Raw genomic sequence first — 19,812 nt, 5'->3', positions numbered from 1 at the left:
GTTTATTTGCCTTCGTTAATGTGGATTCCTTGTATACATTAAGATGGGATGTCGCTCTGGGTTGATTTAGAACTGGGGTGGCGAAGTGAGCTAAAGAACGTTGATGGATTCAACCCAGATCTAACTGGGGGCGAGTGTCTGAAAAGTTATGCGCTCCGTCCATCATCTCCTTGCGTTTGCATCGATTTGGAGAGGTCCACTGAATTCTGATATATGTGATTACTCACATTACTGCACATATCGGAATTTAGTATTGCAGCCATTATCGCACACCTCACTTTTCCTTAGGTAAATAGTTATATGTATTTATTTAGGTAGTTATTTATTTCTAAAGCTCACTGTTACCTCGAGGTGTGTCTGGAGCATTTAGAAATGGGTAAGACCGCTTGAGAGGACCAAAAGAGGTCCATCTAGGATGGATGTGTAAAGGAAGGTTTTGAACTTCCGTCAAAATAAAAAATGGCCGTAAGTGGAAGTTTAGGTAGGAAAACGATTGACCACCAAAGTGACTTCTGATGACCTGAAGTTCAAAAGAATGGCGGAAGCGTAGAGATCTTTTTGAAGTGTCGTCTATAAGGTTGTCCAGTAAATAAGTGGGACGGACCCTATTTTGCGCCCTGTGGCAGATGTATAGGGTCTTAAAGAAGATTTATTTATGTACTGGTAGCCATGAAGCAAGTTCAAGTGTGTAGAAATGAAGGTCATGGCAGGAAGACCTAATATCAGTTGAGCTGTGGAATTCTCAACCGGTTGCAGTCAATTGATGGTAGATGAGGAGGCACCAAAATAAGAATTACTGTAGTCCAATCTTGATAGAATAAGCAATTGCACTACTGATTGCTGCTGTATGTCTGGCTGGATGAGAGGCACCTTTCTAAAGATTTTAATAAGAAGGAAGCAAGTTGAGGAGGCCACGAAAAAAAAAATCTAATGAGCATTTAAGATCAGCAAGAGGGAGCATATACAGATTTGAAAAGTGTAGGACTCTGTGCTAAGCCCTATGGCACTCAACAGATTAATATAAGAATGGCTTTGCCTGTCTCGTCCACAATGAAACTGAGATCTTCAGTGATCGCCAAATAAAGCAGTTCCTGGTTCTGTGCAAAGGACAGAATCCAGACTGGTATGGATCCAAAAATATTCTCCGTTCTTTAGGGGGCAGGAACAAAGCGTGCTGAATGTCTCCAAGGGCTGGTGAGTATCTGAGAGACCTTTGGAGTGTAACGTAGAGAAGGTTATCCAAGTAGCTGGCTGAGACTTTCTCTACGACTGCTGGAAATGTCTAAAAGGGAGGCTGGGGGGTCTTCAGGAGAAATCCGGTGGGATGAAAGGAAGAGTTGGGGTTGTCTTTGAGAAAATAGAGCGGTAGCAATCTGAAGGCTGATTTAGCCTGAACGTCTTTGAGGTTATGTTGAGGGTGAGTGGTTCGAAGAATCTGAGGCTGGGCCAGAGCTGTATGAGCATGGTTGGGGTGTCAAAAGGGGATGCTTAAAGGAAAGCTGAAAGCATAGAAATACAGGTGGAGATTTTTAAGATCCCAGACAAGGCTAAGGATGTGCTGGGGGTATTAAAAAGCAGACCAGCAATCTCCGAGTAGTGTCTAAAGATCAGTTGGAAGTATCTGGAGATAGGCTGAAGGTCTCCGGTAAGGAACATCTTGCAGAAGGAGGGCTGAATACTCTCAGGCTAGTTTTTAATGTGAGTTTTTATTTTCTGGCTTACATATTTTGGCACGCATAATTTTCAGTTGCTGAAATTCAGTCCACAAAGTCAGCAAGTGGGACATTTGTGTGGATCTACATTTGTATCTTTTAATTTATCTGCAAAACTTTAGGATTGATTTCACCTTATCTTGGGTGATCTGCACACCCCCATTCTTTTGCCAACAACATAATTCTATGATTCAAAGGTTATTTTTTACTTCAGTTTCACACATCCATCTATTTAAGTCTTCACTCCTTTCGACAGTCTCTTGACTTTTGCCTTAATTGAACTAAAAACGTAGAAGTTTTCACTTATCTTTTGTCAAGTTATAATTAAAATTCCTATTGCAAGATTATTGTAGTATTTATTGAAAGAAGCGAGCTCTGGAATAGTAAATGGAAAATTTTATATTTAAGTTCTATCTCCCAGTTTTGAGGTATATGTGGATTCACTCCACCCTCCCAATCTTTTTGGCTTTGTGTTTTTTACATTTTAGGCAGTTGTTTGAAATCAGGTGTTTTTAGTTGAACTGAGAAATCCGTTTTTCAGCAATGTCAAAGGTAAATAGTAATAACAGCAGCAGTCAAAATCATAATATTTTATATGATTGTTCTCCAAAAGGTGGTAGCCGTTGCTAGTACCCAACTCAGCAGCACTCCTTTTATTTCTGCAGAAAGAATGGGAAGTTGAGTGGATACACGGAGACTTAATGCTGAGATCCTTCCAGTGCATTCTGTCAGAACCTGTTCAGTGGGCCACTAGGCAAGCAAGGCCTACAAGACTTAAACCGTGGTGGTATGAGGTTTTTTCCTAGTTGGCTACCTGAGATACATTCTACTATTGCTGTGCAAAGTGGGCCAAATATACCACTACTGCACTTGGCTCAGGCTAGTGAGGGTGAGCATTCCAAGTGCTCCTCAGAGGTGGAGGAAGGTAGAGACTCTGAGGTGAAGCAATCATACTATAAGAGAATGTCCACTCTAGTGATTTTCTTTTAAGAAAATAGAAGTTCTTTAATCACATCAGAACATCATGTGGTACCTAACGAAGAAGCAGCACTGCTGCTTGCCCACTCCAGGGTATATGTGGTTACACAAAGAAACAAAAAGTCTTCAAATTAGGGTGTAGGCTCAATATGGTTAAACTGGAGCAGGTTTCCTGTAACCTGTGACACAGTAGGTCAGTCTGTAACATTGGACTAGTCAGGTTTTGTATGCAGGTTGCACGTATCTTTCAAAGTCTCACCAAAAGATCTGTTCATTCAATTCACAGGCAGTGTCTTTTAGGCATTGGTGGTTCTGGATTGTGGCACGCAAACTCATTTACCAAGCATGGATGTGCAGCTGCTTTCTACAAGTGGTGAGCAGTTGTGTTTGCAGTCACTGAAGGTCATTGGGTAGCCCCACTTCCTTCTCTTTGGCAAGCGAAGAATGCAGAGAAGGTCACTGGAAATGCAGCTCAAGCGCTTATAGTGGGTTATCCATTCCCTCCTCTCTGGTGTGAGGTCCTCTGACTTGGCGAAGACACAGTAAGCACAAGTTCTCCATTTCCCTCTGTGGCAGTTGCATCAGCAGGTGCTAAGGTGACTCATCAGTGATGAATTTGGTCTTCACGTGGGTGGAGGAGGTTAGGAGATTCTTAGGTTCACGCAGTTCTTCTGTGGACATGCTCCCTTGGCAAACTGCTTTTTCTGTGACGATCCTCTCCTGGACATGGCAGAAGGCTTTGTTCAAACAGGTCTACGGTACACATCACTCCCTTTCTCATCTCCTAACAAGCAAGCAGACTCCCAGGTCTCGAGTAGACCCACAGCGTCTCAAGCAAGAGATTTCAGCTTTATGGGCATTGTCCCCTCGTCTCTGGGAGACTGGCTATCAGCATTACCAGCCCTGGATCATAGAAGCTGCATAGTACCTCTGTCTTTAGTACGTGAAGTAGCTGGGTCAGAAACCAAGAAGGGTGATTTGGAGTTAATTTCTTTACATAGTTCCCAGACATTCATTGTGTATCTACTTGGAGTGGATCCTTTTCATAACCTCATCTTTCTGCTGTGCAGTCATTTCTTTGGGTAAGGTGATGGCCGTCACATCACATAGTGAAGATGCTGGCTACAAACAAGAGTGCCTATAAAACAAGCACATTGAGTGTGAAGCTCTACACTTGGCTGTCATCAGCCTTCCTGCTTGGGCCACTCAAGGAAAGGCAAAAGGCCTCTGTAAAAAAACGTTTCTACCTCCTAATGACTGAACCTGCTGACACCCCATTCTCCTACCATCATACAAATGACAGTGCTCGGGAAGGATTAATCCGCAATCCATGCTAAATAGATCACTTAGTATTTTTGAGGGTGGCTCTGTCTCCTTCTCTGCACTCTTCAGTATCTGGGGCTACACCCTCCAGCTCAGGAATGTGGTCGATAGTCTTCCTCTGTCTGGAGAGGCTGCATCAAGACCCCCATCTTACACCATGTCAAAACCAGAGGCAATTCAAAATGGATCCCATTGGCTGTAGCATACATCCAATTACAGCAAACCGGGAGTACTGCTAGCACGCGCCATAAAGGCAACACTCACTTGACATACACACAGGCTTGACGGCGCAAGTTCTATGCATGGCTCTTAGTAGAACTTTACACAAGCAGTCCAATAGACATTCTGATTTGTTTAGAAACATGGAGAAAGGCCAGTCCAACCACTAAGAATGCAGAAATGGTACGCTGCCACCACAGCTCATGTCGATCAATGGGTATGCATTTGACACACCCCACGTAACCTCAGAGCCACACTCTGGGTCTCCGGGTCAGTCTTGGCCTTAGGCCTGCACTTGTGTGCAGGATTTGATGATTTCTGGGCAGGAACAGTCAGGATAACAAATTCACTTGCAGCTGGGTAACTTAGGAGAAGGGTTGATGTCTATTTATCATTTAGGGAGGATTCTTGTCTCTGCACATGCATATCTGCATTGGAAGCTTGAACTACTTTAATGGATTATTTGTTATGAAGCGCTTGATCATTACCTGTATTGGCAACAAACACAAGGTGCTTAATGTTTTTTAGAGCATATAGTTTACTCCTTGCCAGACATTTATTCTTTTAGAATTTGGTTTCTAAATCCAAAGCATGGAGCATTGATAACCACCCACTGAAGTGTTTAGAACCTGTAAATAATTTGTTGTGATATCCATTATCTTCCTTGTTTGGTATGAAATGAGGAAACTAAGCCTTCAAATGTTGTTTGGTGTATAGATTATCAATCTAGTATGCTATTTCTCCTGTTTGCTTCTTTCTCTTTGCTTTTCTGGAAAGGCTATATATATTTCGGGAACAAATAGCAGCATACTAGCGTGGCTTGATCTGGACCATCCACTTTCCCAAGCTAAGAACATAGCCAGGCCTCCAGAAATCTACTCACCCACTCGCTATGGCGAGTCAGATTTCTTCAGTGCAGGCTATGTTTTTTGGGCCTACTGGCCCATTCTGAGGAGTGGACAAATAACGGGATCTATTAAATCACATATTGAATGAGGAATAAAGATTCCTTTAAATCTTATTATCTTGTCACATTTGGTCTGCATTCAGAGACAAAAGTCAGTTTGTCTTGTTACATTCACTTTCTCTGACTGAAATTAGAGAATTTTGCAAAGTGAATTGTCTGACAATCATGCTGTCCAAAGCATGTGAAATGAGAAGTAAGGCTTTTGTTTCGAACACAACATTTAAATAGTTAATAAGTGAACTGCACAAACATTTCAAAATATATTTCAGTAGTTATCAAAGCATATTTTTGTAATTCTGTGTGATGAAGAAAATACTTTTTAGGATGAAAACAAATCAGAACACTTTACTTGGTGATGTGCAAATGATAAATACTTTTGTTAAAACTCAATTTCCAAACATTGTTTATGCCCTATATAATTTTATCAGCCAAACTGCACATTAGTGGGAAAGCCTGGAGCCATTCCAATGGGAAATGTGCTGCCTGTAAATAACAGTGCACTACCACATCATTTAGTAATATTTTTTATTAAAGGTGAGTTTTGAAACTTGAACTGAGAAATATTCCTGCCCAGCGACAATGCCATTAATGAACTAAAAGGCAAGTCAGAGGTCATGTGTACCCTATATGTGGGCCAGATTTGTGTTATACATAGAGCAAATTTTTAGTCTATTAAGTTAAAAAAAACTAGTGTTTTTGTGTGCAGAAGATATGCTGAACTCGCATGTCTGAGCTTCTCCTCTGTCATTATGAAGAAAAAGGCGGCTCCGAAAAATAAAATATATGCCTAGGATCACACAACTTTGGACCGGTTTGCGGGCCAAGTGCATTACAGTTAGGTCGAGTAGATTTTTTGACGTTACTAGACCTGCACTTTTATGAATTTACGAGGACTGATAGCTCAACAGTGAGCTGCCTGGCTCACCTTTACCCTGACTTGACCCCGACCGTTGAAAATAGATGAGCTGATTGTCTTGAAACTTTGCTCTTGGCATATTTTGCTCTGTAGAGCTGTTCGTGCACGTAAAGTGATGTAGAGAAGCATTTGCTTTTCACATTTAACTGCTGAGGCTTATCCCAGGCTCATTCCACCCCCAGGTCATGAACCTTTTTATTTTCAAGTTTAGGGCAATTTGCACTTGCATTCATAACTTTTTTCCACAAAACACATCCTCACCTTATTTGTATCCTTTTTTTCACACACATTGTGAATTTCAAAGGTACTAGTGTGTTTGGATTCCCCCATAAGGAACCAAGAATATACCCAACATCTAACATTCTTTTTAGATGAAAAAGTAGTGCCATGCAGAAAAGTGTACATCTCATCCTCTGCATCAAAGTGGTTTAAGGAACATTTTTCAAGTATCATTGCTTTTTGTTAACATCTAACATTTACTAAGAAAGCAGCATCTTTTAAATATTCTTAAATAATGTTCACGTATAAATTTTATTAGAGTCTGTATTGGGCAAAATAATAAGTTCCTCTTATGTTAAGTAATGCTTAAGCCATGTTATGAATAGAAATTTATTTTGTATTGATAGAAATGTGAGATGTTTATTGTGACTGAAATTATGATTTGTTTGTGTAATTTTAGGAAGACCTGGACTTGGTTGTATTTATACTTTGTCTTGAAAGGTTTAAATGAATTTGAAATAAGAGTTACGAATGATTGACTGTAATGAAAATTTGGAAAACACCACATCATACAGTTTGGGAGAAAACCTGCATAAACCATGATATAACTTTAAAGCTTTTTTTTATTTTTTTTATTACAGCTGTTCACAGGCAACAAAAAGCAACCAGTTATAGTGCCCATGTATGCATCCGGACTGGTAAGTGTTGCCTTAAGTGTAATTGTTTACAAAACTGTTAGTTGAATCTGCATGTATTCTTGGCTAAGCATAGCAGGTGCAGAAAGTGTTTAGTAGGAGAAACATTTATGTGTTTTACTCCCGCAGGTGCTCAGTGCTTATAAACTAGAACAAACTCTTTCCATGAAAGCTTTCACAGTTGGGTCCTAAATCCATAGCTGTCTATAGACAACTCACACATTTCATGGTGAAGTGGTAAATTATTGACAGTAGTCTTTCGGTAATACAGCTGTCACAGTTTGCCCTACTGGAATGGTGGTTCTATCAGTTCAGCGACATCCATTAATTCCGCATGCAACCTGAAGGCCGCACAGTTGAATCTCATTAGGATCAACTTGGTCGGTAAATAAAATAACATTAAATTGAGTGCTACTAACTACGAGTATATACAGCTCTTCAAGATGGTAATACTGAGATATGATGCACCTCTACATACAATATTGTTAATGCCATCACCAGGACCTCAAGATCTCTAGCCCACTGTAGCCATTTCCTCTTGCCAAATAGCAACTACAGAGTTACTAAAGTTACCGTTCTTCGATAAGAGGGAGCAACCAACTTTGTTAGTTTGCTCCCTCCGCTTACCCAATTCTACTAATTTAGATTTCCTACACACTAGGCCTCACTATTTAGGATAGCAGGTCAGCAGAAGTCTAGTTGACAAGACAATGTGTAAAATGTACCTTTCTTACTCTCTTCCCAATCCCAGAGGTCTCTATTATAGGTACTATTTTTACAGCCCATAGAGCAGATATTCATTCTGTTTAAGACTCTGCAGTTAAAAGGCTGAGAGATTGGTGGAGCGAGATTGTGTCAGTAAATTGTCATGGAGCTCCATGGGCTAGGGAGGGGGATTTGTCATGCTACATTGTAATCTCCTTTATATCTCTTCATAAGATAGCTAGGAAAAATTAATACTGTATAATAGCAGTGTCATACCTACACATTAAATATGAAAAGCTCACCCATGTTTCAGTTTTATAATATCTATGATACAGCCTCAGTCTGCTTCCTAGGAAAATAAAAATATATAAATCAACATACACTGTTATTTTACAAATGGTAGGTGGCAGTGCCGGAGAAGATTGCTCATACCATTACAGTATGCTGCTTGGCCAGTACTAGGACTAATGCTATGAAACAGTGCAGCCTTTTAGTTTAATGGTTAGATTTTCTATACACATAAATAAGAGAGAACACTCAGATGACTTGCATAATATGCAAAACTTCCAAAAGCATTGCATCTGATCAAAACATTCCCCCTGAAGGCCATTGCATGGATGTCAACTTTAAGTCTCACTATACATAGCCATGCCTGCCTGCTTTGCATAGGACCAAAGAGGCCTTTATATGGCACTCTTAGTGTCCCAGGGCAATTTTGCGAGTTTTAGGAGCACTGTTCATCATTTGGCAATGCATAATGTGCTTTAGCCCTGGACAGTACAGATGTTTTCGTATTGAAAAGGTTAGTTTACGTGTACCAGCCTCTAAAATTTCATCACACTTTAATTTGTCAAAAGTGTAGCTTCCTGGGAACATTCAGGAATTAAGGTCATTCATGCGATATCCGCATTAGTCTGCTTTTGCAATCCCGAAGACTAGAGATCCTCCCTGTCATTTCAGTCATTTTATCCAGTATTGGGGTATCTTTCATAGATTCACATGCCTGAATCATTCCCCGTCGCCGAGGCGAGAGTCCCACGGTAAATACAAAAGTAGTGAAAACAGAAGGTATGCAGTTCCTAACGTAAATGCAAAGTGTGACAGAATAACAAGAGCGTAACACGGTGCTGACAGGGAACTGTGGTGAAGAGCAGGAGTATAAGTTACTCCTTATTTGGAAAATGAAGACCCTCACACACCCAACAAGCGGGTGTCTTGCTTCATCACCGGGTCTTTGCTCCTTATCGGGCCGGCGGGTGCAATGCCCGATCAGGCACCTAATAGGGCCTTCCTAGCGGAGATCTTTTTATTCCAACGCCGGTGAGTGATGTGTGTGTGGGGAGGGAAAACCAATATTAAGACATAAGTGAGTGTAGGTGCAAATGAGGTTGAAGTGCAATGGTTAAAACAGGGGTAGGTGATCCACTAAATAATTTTAATGTAGTGTGGTCACCATCCTGGTTAAAAACTGTATAAACCGCACATGTGACACCAGTAGTTAAGTGAGTGTATGTGCTAACGTGATCAATAGGTCAACATGTTTCTTGCCTTTGTATATAATAAATGGCAATTCATCAGGACCAGGGAATTATTGTAGCTACCTACACCTCTTTGGTGGTGCCCAATGTCTATAAGAGACTAATTAGTGAGCACGCATACAGCACCCTAAAAAGGTGTGGTACCGTAGCTAAAAAGCACACCTGCAGAGAAGGAAAAATAACAACAAGTAAAAAGGGGACAAAATAGAATTAAAAGACAACATAAGCATTGCAACAACAGTTACTTAAGACAAATGGTGGTGTCAAGCCAACCGTGGCATGCAAAGTTATTGAGCAAAGTATGGAGGACTTATCAATGAACCAACCGCAAATACAAGGAGGAGACACAATATCAAATCACTGCGCCCAGAACCCATTAGATTATGCTGGATAAATCGTCCAACGAACTCACCCTCCTGGGTTGTGCTGCATCCAGGGCCGGGGGGAGTACACACTAAATGCTAGTGTCCTGGGATGAGGGAGACAAAGTGGATGTAGAACAATCACAAGCTGTTAAACAAATGTGTCTCACATAGTTGGAAGCAGTCCGTGAAGCGGAGTTCCCAGCACCGCTACTGTCTAACTACTCGCAAACTAAGCGGTAAACAACTCAGTGTCGATCACCTCGGCACCCTGAAAGGGACGCTGAGGTAAGGAGGCTACCAATTTGTCCTGTGGCGCGCGAAGGCAAATAATCAATTAAGGATATGTCACCCGTGTGCGAGCTATAAAGGTTGGTCTCGCAAGCGATCGGGGGAACATAAACAAAAACAAAAAGGAGTTAGTCTCGCCATTGGAGGGGGGGCGCGGACCAAAAACGTATTAGTAGGACCAGCGCGGTGCCCTAGTTACAAACATGATGTGCAAAGGGGAACCGAAGCGTTAATGTCAATGCTGACTATCGCATTGTCTAGTATCAGTACTCACGGTTCCGTTGCTCCGAAGACGCCGTCCACCTAGTGACGCGCCAGCCGCTGTAGACTGGTGGTGTGTAAGTGAGCCGTGTCTGTATAACGCCCCCCCAACGGCGAACTCACGCGAGAGGCCGGTGAAGCCGGAAGACAGCGTGATGACGACGAGCAAGCTGGAACGCTAACAGCCCAAAGCGTACGGGGCTGTGCGTCCTGCTCGTCGTCATAGAAACGTAAACAAATACACTAAGGTAACCCAGGATTATTAAAAAAAAACACACGCCAGGTCGGCGCAGAGTGGCAGTGTGCAGGGGGCACTAGGGTTTCATGAGAGGCTCAAAATGGGTCAGAGTGGCGCGCAATGGACTGTGACGTCGCGAAGGAACTGAGGAGATCGTATTAAACGGACCCAAAACATTCATATTAACTAATTGGAATGAAAATATTATTTTCTGGGGGTGACAATCAACAGGAAGTAGCTCCACGAGGAGTATCGGGGTATGGGCAGAAAAATTGGTCAATTCAGGTCAACATACTCCAAGGAATTTCCTCGTTGAGTCCCGTGGTGTCAGCAGCCAGTCTTAGGACCCAACGCTGTTCGAGTCTAAAAAGGCTTCTCTGTGACATCTGAGGATGTGCTTCAAGAACAATCCATTGAAATGAGTTGGGGGCATGGCGTTCAAGATGATAATGAGTAGTCATTTTGGTATTAGTTTTCGCGCATCGAAAGCTACTCTTGTGTTCTAACATGCGTGTCTTCACTGGGCGGGTCGTCATGCCTATATACGGCAGACCACAAGGACATTTCATCATGTAGACACAGTTCGAAGAGTTACAGTTTGTGTGTTTGGAAATGTTCCATGTTAGACCATTAGGGAATGTCACTTCTTTGCTCGTGAGAGTCTGGGCACACATGGAGCAAGACCCACAGGGGTAGTGCCCTTTGACTGGGGGAAGATGCCATAGCATTCTTTGCGAATTGCTGGTAGATTTCTTCGGTCTGGTATTGATCAATAGATCCTTCAGGTTACTAGTGCGCTTGAATGTAAATCTGGGGGTCTGTAACTCCAAATCACCAGTGTTAAGAATACCCCAGTGTTTTTTTATGATGGATTTGATCCTGTTGGAGTCCGGAGTGAAGGTCGTGACACAAGTGATGGATTTGTCAGGTGCCCTGATGTTAATGTCCAACAAGCTCTCTCTGTTGTTATTCCTGGCTCGTTTACGAGCCTTTTCTACCACATGACGAGGATAGTCTCGTTTGAGCAGATCTGCCAAGAGTGTGCCTGATTCTTTCTGGTAATCTGTCAAAGAACTGCAATTTCTCCTAATGCGCAAGAATTGCCCAAATGGCAGATTTTCCCTCAATGCCTTTGGATGAAAGCTGCTAAAGAGGAGCAGGCTATTCCTGTCAGTGGGTTTGCGGTAAAGGCTCGTGGTGACCTTATTGTCACTAAGGCGGATACTAAGGTCCAAGAAGGGAACTACTGAGTCAGAAATAGTATGTGAAAATCGCAAATAAGGATTCAATGTATTCATCCATGTGCAAAATGCTAAGCACTCAGTGTATTCTCCTTTCCAAAGGATGAGGATATCATCAATGAATCTCTTCCAGAGCAGTACATTCGCGGAAAAGGGATTGGAAGGGTGGTGTATGTCCCTCGCTTCGAAAGCCGACATGTACATACATGCTAGGCTCGGCGCGAATGTACTGCCCATGGAAGTACCCTGGATTTGGTGATACAACTGGGTATTATATTCAAAGAAATTTTGGGTGAGTGCAAGACTGGCACACTCCATGATGAATGGCACAGGAGTGGTTGATGTATGATCGCTGTTCATCAAGGCATCCTCAGTAACCTCAAGAGTCGCTTGTTGAGGTATATTAGTGTAAAGCGACTCAACATCAAGAGTCACCAAAAGATCTATTTCCTCTGGGTTAGGAAACCCTTCAAGCAGGCGCAAGACATCAGTCGTGTCGCGAATGTAGGAGGGTGTCATGGTCACTAAGGGTTGAATGAAATGATCAACAAATTGTGACAGCGGTTCCAGAATGGACCCTATGCCTGACACAATCGGTCGGCCGGGCACCGGTGTGGTCCCTTTGTGTATTTTGGGGAGACAGTAGAAAAAGGGGGTCACCGGATCTTTTGCTGTCAGAAACCCGGCCTCCTTTTTCGAAATCCAACCTTCTAGTTCCGCAGTCGAGACCATGGCACAAATGGTTCTGGTCAACCTCAGGGTGGGATCATCTTTGATGGGGACATAGTATCTCGTATTGTTAAGTTGCCTACGACATTCAATATCGTATTCATCTGATGACCAAATCACAGTGGCACCACCTTTTGTCTGCTTGCTTGATAACGATAGATTTATCATCGGCCAAGGTTTTAATGGCCAATAACTCAATATTGGACAAATTATTGAAGGGAACGCGCTTGGTTTCAGTATTCAGGTCCTTCAGGACTGCCTGCTCAAAAGTCAGTACTTCAGGGGGGACCATGCTACGAGTAGGTGTGAAGGTCGATGGTCTGTGAAACCCTGAATCGTCAATGGTTGGCGGGGGGCGATCCTGGAAGAATGCTTGAAGTCTCACTTTACGAAAAAGGTTCTGAACCTCGCATGTGTCACGAAACCTATCAATTTTGGGTGTAGGAACATAACCCAGTCCTTTTTGGAGTACCAATTCTTCTACAGGAGTAATTACTCGGGGGGAGAGATTGACAATCAATCTCTCGTGTCCCTGGTTTGACTCCTGGTTTCCATTGTCCTGGGGGGGAGTTCCTGCCACTGGACTCTTTTTTGTTGTCGCCCTCTTCTGCGCCCTCTTCCTCTGCCCCAGCCTCTGTCTAAAAAAGCTTGTTGCATACCAGATGGAAAAGGTTGTTGCATGCCAGGTGGAAAAAATGGTGGTGGAGGGCCTTGATGGTACATAGGATATTGCCACATAGGTGGTCCCTGGTACGGGGGAAAATTAAATGCCGGAAATCTAGGGGCCTGGAACGGTCTTGCTTTCCTATTACTGCCGTTCCAACTCCCTGTACTAGAATCGCTGTTTGTTGAGGAATTCCGTCTAGAGGGTCCTGAACCTTCATCTGACGAATACCCTGTGACTGTTGAGGTGTAGTCTGCTTGGAGATAGGGGTATACCTTAACTGTAGAAAACTTTTTGAAGCTTGGATATCTTTTGCTTCATCAGGTACTCCCTATTCTCAGCAAGTTCAGCATTAATTTCTGCTAACTTACCGGGGAAAGTTATTCACGATAAGTCCGTTGGGTGCTATATTTGCTCTTAAATATTCAGTCATCATAGCCCCATGGAGTGTCACTTTAAGCCACTCGTGTTTAAGATTGGATAGGGACGTCCAATCTTCTCCATGGCTCCCAGAGGCCACAGAGCCATCAGCAGACAGCAATGAAGGTGTTCTAAGTATTGCTGCAGCAGCTTCATCATCAAAGCTTAGTCCTTTCAAGGCTATGATGACTGAATATTTAAGAGCAAATATAGCACCCAACGGACTTATCGTGAATAACTTTCCCCGGTTATTCCTAGAGGATGCGCTATTCAAAAAAGAGTGGTCCCTGGTAGCATGGAAATGCACCAGGGACTGGCTCATTCTCATTATTAACACCGCAAAGAGAATAGCAGATGCCTTGCTTATTAAGATTCAGACAGGGTGCGATTAAGGTCATCATTCAAACCACAACATACAAAACCAAGATGGCAGAAATTAATGCTGAACTTGCTGAGAATAGGGAGTACCTGATGAAGCAAAAGATATCCAAGCTTCAAAAAGATATCAAAAAGTTTTCTACAGTTAAGGTATACCCCTATCTCCAAGCAGACTACACCTCAACAGTCACAGGGTATTCGTCAGATGAAGGTTCAGGACCCTCTAGACGGAATTCCTCAACAAACAGCGATTCTAGTACAGGGAGTTGGAACGGCAGTAATAGGAAAGCAAGACCGTTCCAGGCCCCTAGATTTCCGGCATTTAATATGCCCCCGTACCAGGGACCACCTATGTGGCAATATCCTATGTACCATCAAGGCCCTCCACCACCATTTTTTCCACCTGGCATGCAACAACCTTTTCCATCTGGTATGCAACAACCTTTTTTAGACAGAGGCTGGGGCAGAGGAAGAGGGCGCAGAAGAGGGCGACAACAAAAAAGAGTCCAGTGGCAGGAACTCCCCCCCAGGACAATGGAAACCAGGAGTCAAACCAGGGACACGAGAGATTGATTGTCAATCTCTCCCCCCGAGTAATTACTCCTGTAGAAGAATTGGTACTCCAAAAAGGACTGGGTTATGTTCCTACACCCAAAATTGATAGGTTTCGTGACACATGCGAGGTTCAGAACCTTTTTCGTAAAGTGAGACTTCAAGCATTCTTCCAGGATCGCCCCCCGCCAACCATTGACGATTCAGGGCTTCACAGACCATCGACCTTCACACCTACTCGTAGCATGGTCCCCCCTGAAGTACTGACTTTTGAGCAGGCAGTCCTGAAAGACCTGAATACTGAAACCAAGCGCGTTCCCTTCAATAATTTGTCCAATATTGAGTCATTGGCCATTAAAACCTTGGCCGATGATAAATCTATCGTTATCAAGCAAGCAGACAAAAGGTGGTGCCACTGTGATTTGGTCATCAGATGAATACGATATTGAATGTCGTAGGCAACTTAACAATACGAGATACTATGTCCCCATCAAAGATGATCCCACCCTGAGGTTGACCAGAACCATTTGTGCCATGGTCTCGACTGCGGAACTAGAAGGTTGGATTTCGAAAAAGGAGGCCGGGTTTCTGACAGCAAAAGATCCGGTGACCCCCTTTTTCTACTGTCTCCCCAAAATACACAAAGGGACCACACCGGTGCCCGGCCGACCGATTTTGTCAGGCATAGGGTCCATTCTGGAACCGCTGTCACAATTTGTTGATCATTTCATTCAACCCTTAGTGACCATGACACCCTCCTACATTCGCGACACGACTGATGTCTTGCGCCTGCTTGAAGGGTTTCCTAACCCAGAGGAAATAGATCTTTTGGTGACTCTTGATGTTGAGTCGCTTTACACTAATATACCTCAACAAGCGACTCTTGAGGTTACTGAGGATGCCTTGATGAACAGCGATCATACATCAACCACTCCTGTGCCATTCATCATGGAGTGTGCCAGTCTTGCACTCACCCAAAATTTCTTTGAATATAATACCCAGTTGTATCACCAAATCCAGGGTACTTCCATGGGCAGTACATTCGCGCCGAGCCTAGCATGTATGTACATGTCGGCTTTCGAAGCGAGGGACATACACCACCCTTCCAATCCCTTTTCCGCGAATGTACTGCTCTGGAAGAGATTCATTGATGATATCCTCATCCTTTGGAAAGGAGAATACACTGAGTGCTTAGCATTTTGCACATGGATGAATACATTGAATCCTTATTTGCGATTTTCACATACTATTTCTGACTCAGTAGTTCCCTTCTTGGACCTTAGTATCCGCCTTAGTGACAATAAGGTCACCACGAGCCTTTACCGCAAACCCACTGACAGGAATAGCCTGCTCCTCTTTAGCAGCTTTCATCCAAAGGCATTGAGGGAAAATCTGCCATTTGGGCAATTCTTGCGCATTAGGAGAAATTGCAGTTCTTTGACAGATTACCAGAAAGAATCAGGCACACTCTTGGCAGATCTGCTCAAACGAGACTATCCTCGTCATGTGGTAGAAAAGGCTCGTAAACGAGCCAGGAATAACAACAGAGAGAGCTTGTTGGACATTAACATCAGGGCACCTGACAAATCCATCACTTGTGTCACGACCTTCACTCCGGACTCCAACAGGATCAAATCCATCATAAAAAAACACTGGGGTATTCTTAACACTGGTGATTTGGAGTTACAGACCCCCAGATTTGCATTCAAGCGCACTAGTAACCTGAAGGATCTATTGATCCATACCAGACCGAAGAAATCTACCAGCAATTCGCAAAGAATGCTATGGCATCTTCCCCCAGTCAAAGGGCACTACCCCTGTGGGTCTTGCTCCATGTGTGCCCAGACTCTCACGAGCCAAGAAGTGACATTCCCTAATGGTCTAACATGGAACATTTCCAAACACACAAACTGTAACTCTTCGAACTGTCTACATGATGAAATGTCCTTGTGGTCTGCCGTATATAGGCATGACGACCCGCCCAGTGAAGACACGCATGTTAGAACACAAGAGTAGCTTTCGATGCGCGAAAACTAATACCAATATGACTACTCATTATCATCTTGAACGCCATGCCCCCAACTCATTTCAATGGATTGTTCTTGAAGCACATCCTCAGATGTCACAGAGAAGCCTTTTTAGACTCGAACAGCGTTGGGTCCTAAGACTGGCTGCTGACACCACGGGACTCAACGAGGAAATTCCTTGGAGTATGTTGACCTGAATTGACCAATTTTTCTGCCCATACCCCGATACTCCTCGTGGAGCTACTTCCTGTTGATTGTCACCCCCAGAAAATAATATTTTCATTCCAATTAGTTAATATGAATGTTTTGGGTCCGTTTAATACGATCTCCTCAGTTCCTTCGCGACGTCACAGTCCATTGCGCGCCACTCTGACCCATTTTGAGCCTCTCATGAAACCCTAGTGCCCCCTGCACACTGCCACTCTGCGCCGACCTGGCGTGTGTTTTTTTTAATAATCCTGGGTTACCTTAGTGTATTTGTTTACGTTTCTATGACGACGAGCAGGACGCACAGCCCCGTACGCTTTGGGCTGTTAGCGTTCCAGCTTGCTCGTCGTCATCACGCTGTCTTCCGGCTTCACCGGCCTCTCGCGTGAGTTCGCCGTTGGGGGGGCGTTATACAGACACGGCTCACTTACACACCACCAGTCTACAGCGGCTGGCGCGTCACTAGGTGGACGGCGTCTTCGGAGCAACGGAACCGTGAGTACTGATACTAGACAATGCGATAGTCAGCATTGACATTAACGCTTCGGTTCCCCTTTGCACATCATGTTTGTAACTAGGGCACCGCGCTGGTCCTACTAATACGTTTTTGGTCCGCGCCCCCCCTCCAATGGCGAGACTAACTCCTTTTTGTTTTTGTTTATGTTCCCCCGATCGCTTGCGAGACCAACCTTTATAGCTCGCACACGGGTGACATATCCTTAATTGATTATTTGCCTTCGCGCGCCACAGGACAAATTGGTAGCCTCCTTACCTCAGCGTCCCTTTCAGGGTGCCGAGGTGATCGACACTGAGTTGTTTACCGCTTAGTTTGCGAGTAGTTAGACAGTAGCGGTGCTGGGAACTCCGCTTCACGGACTGCTTCCAACTATGTGAGACACATTTGTTTAACAGCTTGTGATTGTTCTACATCCACTTTGTCTCCCTCATCCCAGGACACTAGCATTTAGTGTGTACTCCCCCCGGCCCTGGATGCAGCACAACCCAGGAGGGTGAGTTCGTTGGACGATTTATCCAGCATAATCTAATGGGTTCTGGGCGCAGTGATTTGATATTGTGTCTCCTCCTTGTATTTGCGGTTGGTTCATTGATAAGTCCTCCATACTTTGCTCAATAACTTTGCATGCCACGGTTGGCTTGACACCACCATTTGTCTTAAGTAACTGTTGTTGCAATGCTTATGTTGTCTTTTAATTCTATTTTGTCCCCTTTTTACTTGTTGTTATTTTTCCTTCTCTGCAGGTGTGCTTTTTAGCTACGGTACCACACCTTTTTAGGGTGCTGTATGCGTGCTCACTAATTAGTCTCTTATAGACATTGGGCACCACCAAAGAGGTGTAGGTAGCTACAATAATTCCCTGGTCCTGATGAATTGCCATTTATTATATACAAAGGCAAGAAACATGTTGACCTATTGATCACGTTAGCACATACACTCACTTAACTACTGGTGTCACATGTGCGGTTTATACAGTTTTTAACCAGGATGGTGACCACACTACATTAAAATTATTTAGTGGATCACCTACCCCTGTTTTAACCATTGCACTTCAACCTCATTTGCACCTACACTCACTTATGTCTTAATATTGGTTTTCCCTCCCCACACACACATCACTCACCGGCGTTGGAATAAAAAGATCTCCGCTAGGAAGGCCCTATTAGGTGCCTGATCGGGCATTGCACCCGCCGGCCCGATAAGGAGCAAAGACCCGGTGATGAAGCAAGACACCCGCTTGTTGGGTGTGTGAGGGTCTTCATTTTCCAAATAAGGAGTAACTTATACCTCTGCTCTTCACCACAGTTCCCTGTCAGCACCGTGTTACCCTCTTGTTATTCTGTCACACTTTGCATTTACGTTAGGAACTGCATACCTTCTGTTTTCACTTATATTTGGGCATGTATGCTGGACCTTGATGACAATAAATTCATTGTTATTTCTTCAAGCCCTCTCTTCCCTCGATTTGTTTGATAATACAAAAGTAGTGCCAAGAGTAAATAATAGTAGTAGGCTAAAAGAAAAAGCCTAAGGCCCAAGTCTTAGTAGCCTATCTACATCATTATAGTAAAAAGAACCAAAGATTGGTCCCAGCCAATCAGCTGCTAGCACCCTCTAGAACCTTCCCAGCAGAGGCAGTTCTCCTCAGATTTTCACCGCACGTCGTGTGTGAAGGGAGTCTCCCTGAGCTCTGCTCAGTTTCTTCAGCTATTACTACTTTTTGGATCATCCAAGATCATACTTCATCTCTCTGACCCTATTAAGGCAGTAATCTTGCAGAGTAGCAGAAAACAAGGTAATAGACTACGAAATATGTCTAACCTTTTCCTCAATAACTCTCACGTTCTGAGAGATGAGGCTATTATTAGGACTACAGAGACTTTAATCTGTCACTTCTGATGAGAACAACGAGGATTCCTTCACCTCATAGGAGAGGTCAAATGGAGAGGTCGCGCCAGGAGCCTCCAGAGGGCGCGCAAAAAAGCCATAAAGACTTACCTTGAGTCTTGATAAGGCACTTCTCACAGAGAGAGGCAATTGGGGAAAAACTTCCTCAGAGGCTGATCCTACAACTCCCTTTTCATCCCTGACACTACATCAGGGAAATCCTCTTAACCTGACATTAAGGAGTCTAGAACAAAACTCCATGTCTACTATTACTGCATCAACAATATCGACGACGGCCTCATCTACGACGGTCGTCGACGACGGCCTCATCTAGATGGTCTCACCCACGAATGGCCTCATCTATGATGGTCTCACCCACGAATGGCCTCATCTATGATGGTCTCACCCACGAATGGCCTCATCTACGATGACCTCGTCTACAATGAGATTGCCTAGGACAGCCTCATCCCGAAGAAAACCTCATCATACGATTGCCTCATCTACGGATGGCCTCACCTATGATTGCCTCATCTATGATGGTATTGTCTATGACGGTCGTCTACGACAGCCTCATCATGTATGAATGGCCTCATCCACGAATGGCCTCATCCACGAATGGCCTCATCCACGAATGGCCTCATCTATGATTGCCTCATCTACGGATGGCATTGTCTATGACGGTCGTCTACGACAGCCTCATCTATGATGGTTGTTCAGGACGGTCATCTATGACGGCCTCGTCTGCAATAACCTCGCCTACATACCC

The 19,812-nt window shown here is 43.8% G+C and overlaps 1 protein-coding gene across 2 annotated transcripts in view; it reads left to right on the top strand.

The window, feature by feature from the left end:
* AFTPH (aftiphilin) overlaps positions 1-19,812 on the top strand; it is a 248,932-nt gene that overhangs the window by 140,811 nt on the left and 88,309 nt on the right. For both annotated transcript variants that reach the window (XM_085612526.1, XM_085612525.1), the window contains exon 5: positions 6,976-7,032. In XM_085612526.1, the coding sequence (XP_085468652.1) occupies positions 6,976-7,032 (57 nt within the window). The remainder of the gene's footprint in view (positions 1-6,975; positions 7,033-19,812) is intronic.

This window comes from Triturus cristatus, chromosome 6, assembly GCF_964204655.1.
Source record: "Triturus cristatus chromosome 6, aTriCri1.1, whole genome shotgun sequence".
Classification (NCBI taxonomy): Eukaryota; Metazoa; Chordata; class Amphibia; order Caudata; family Salamandridae; genus Triturus; species Triturus cristatus.
This window is presented reverse-complemented; position numbering and strand designations above follow the sequence as displayed.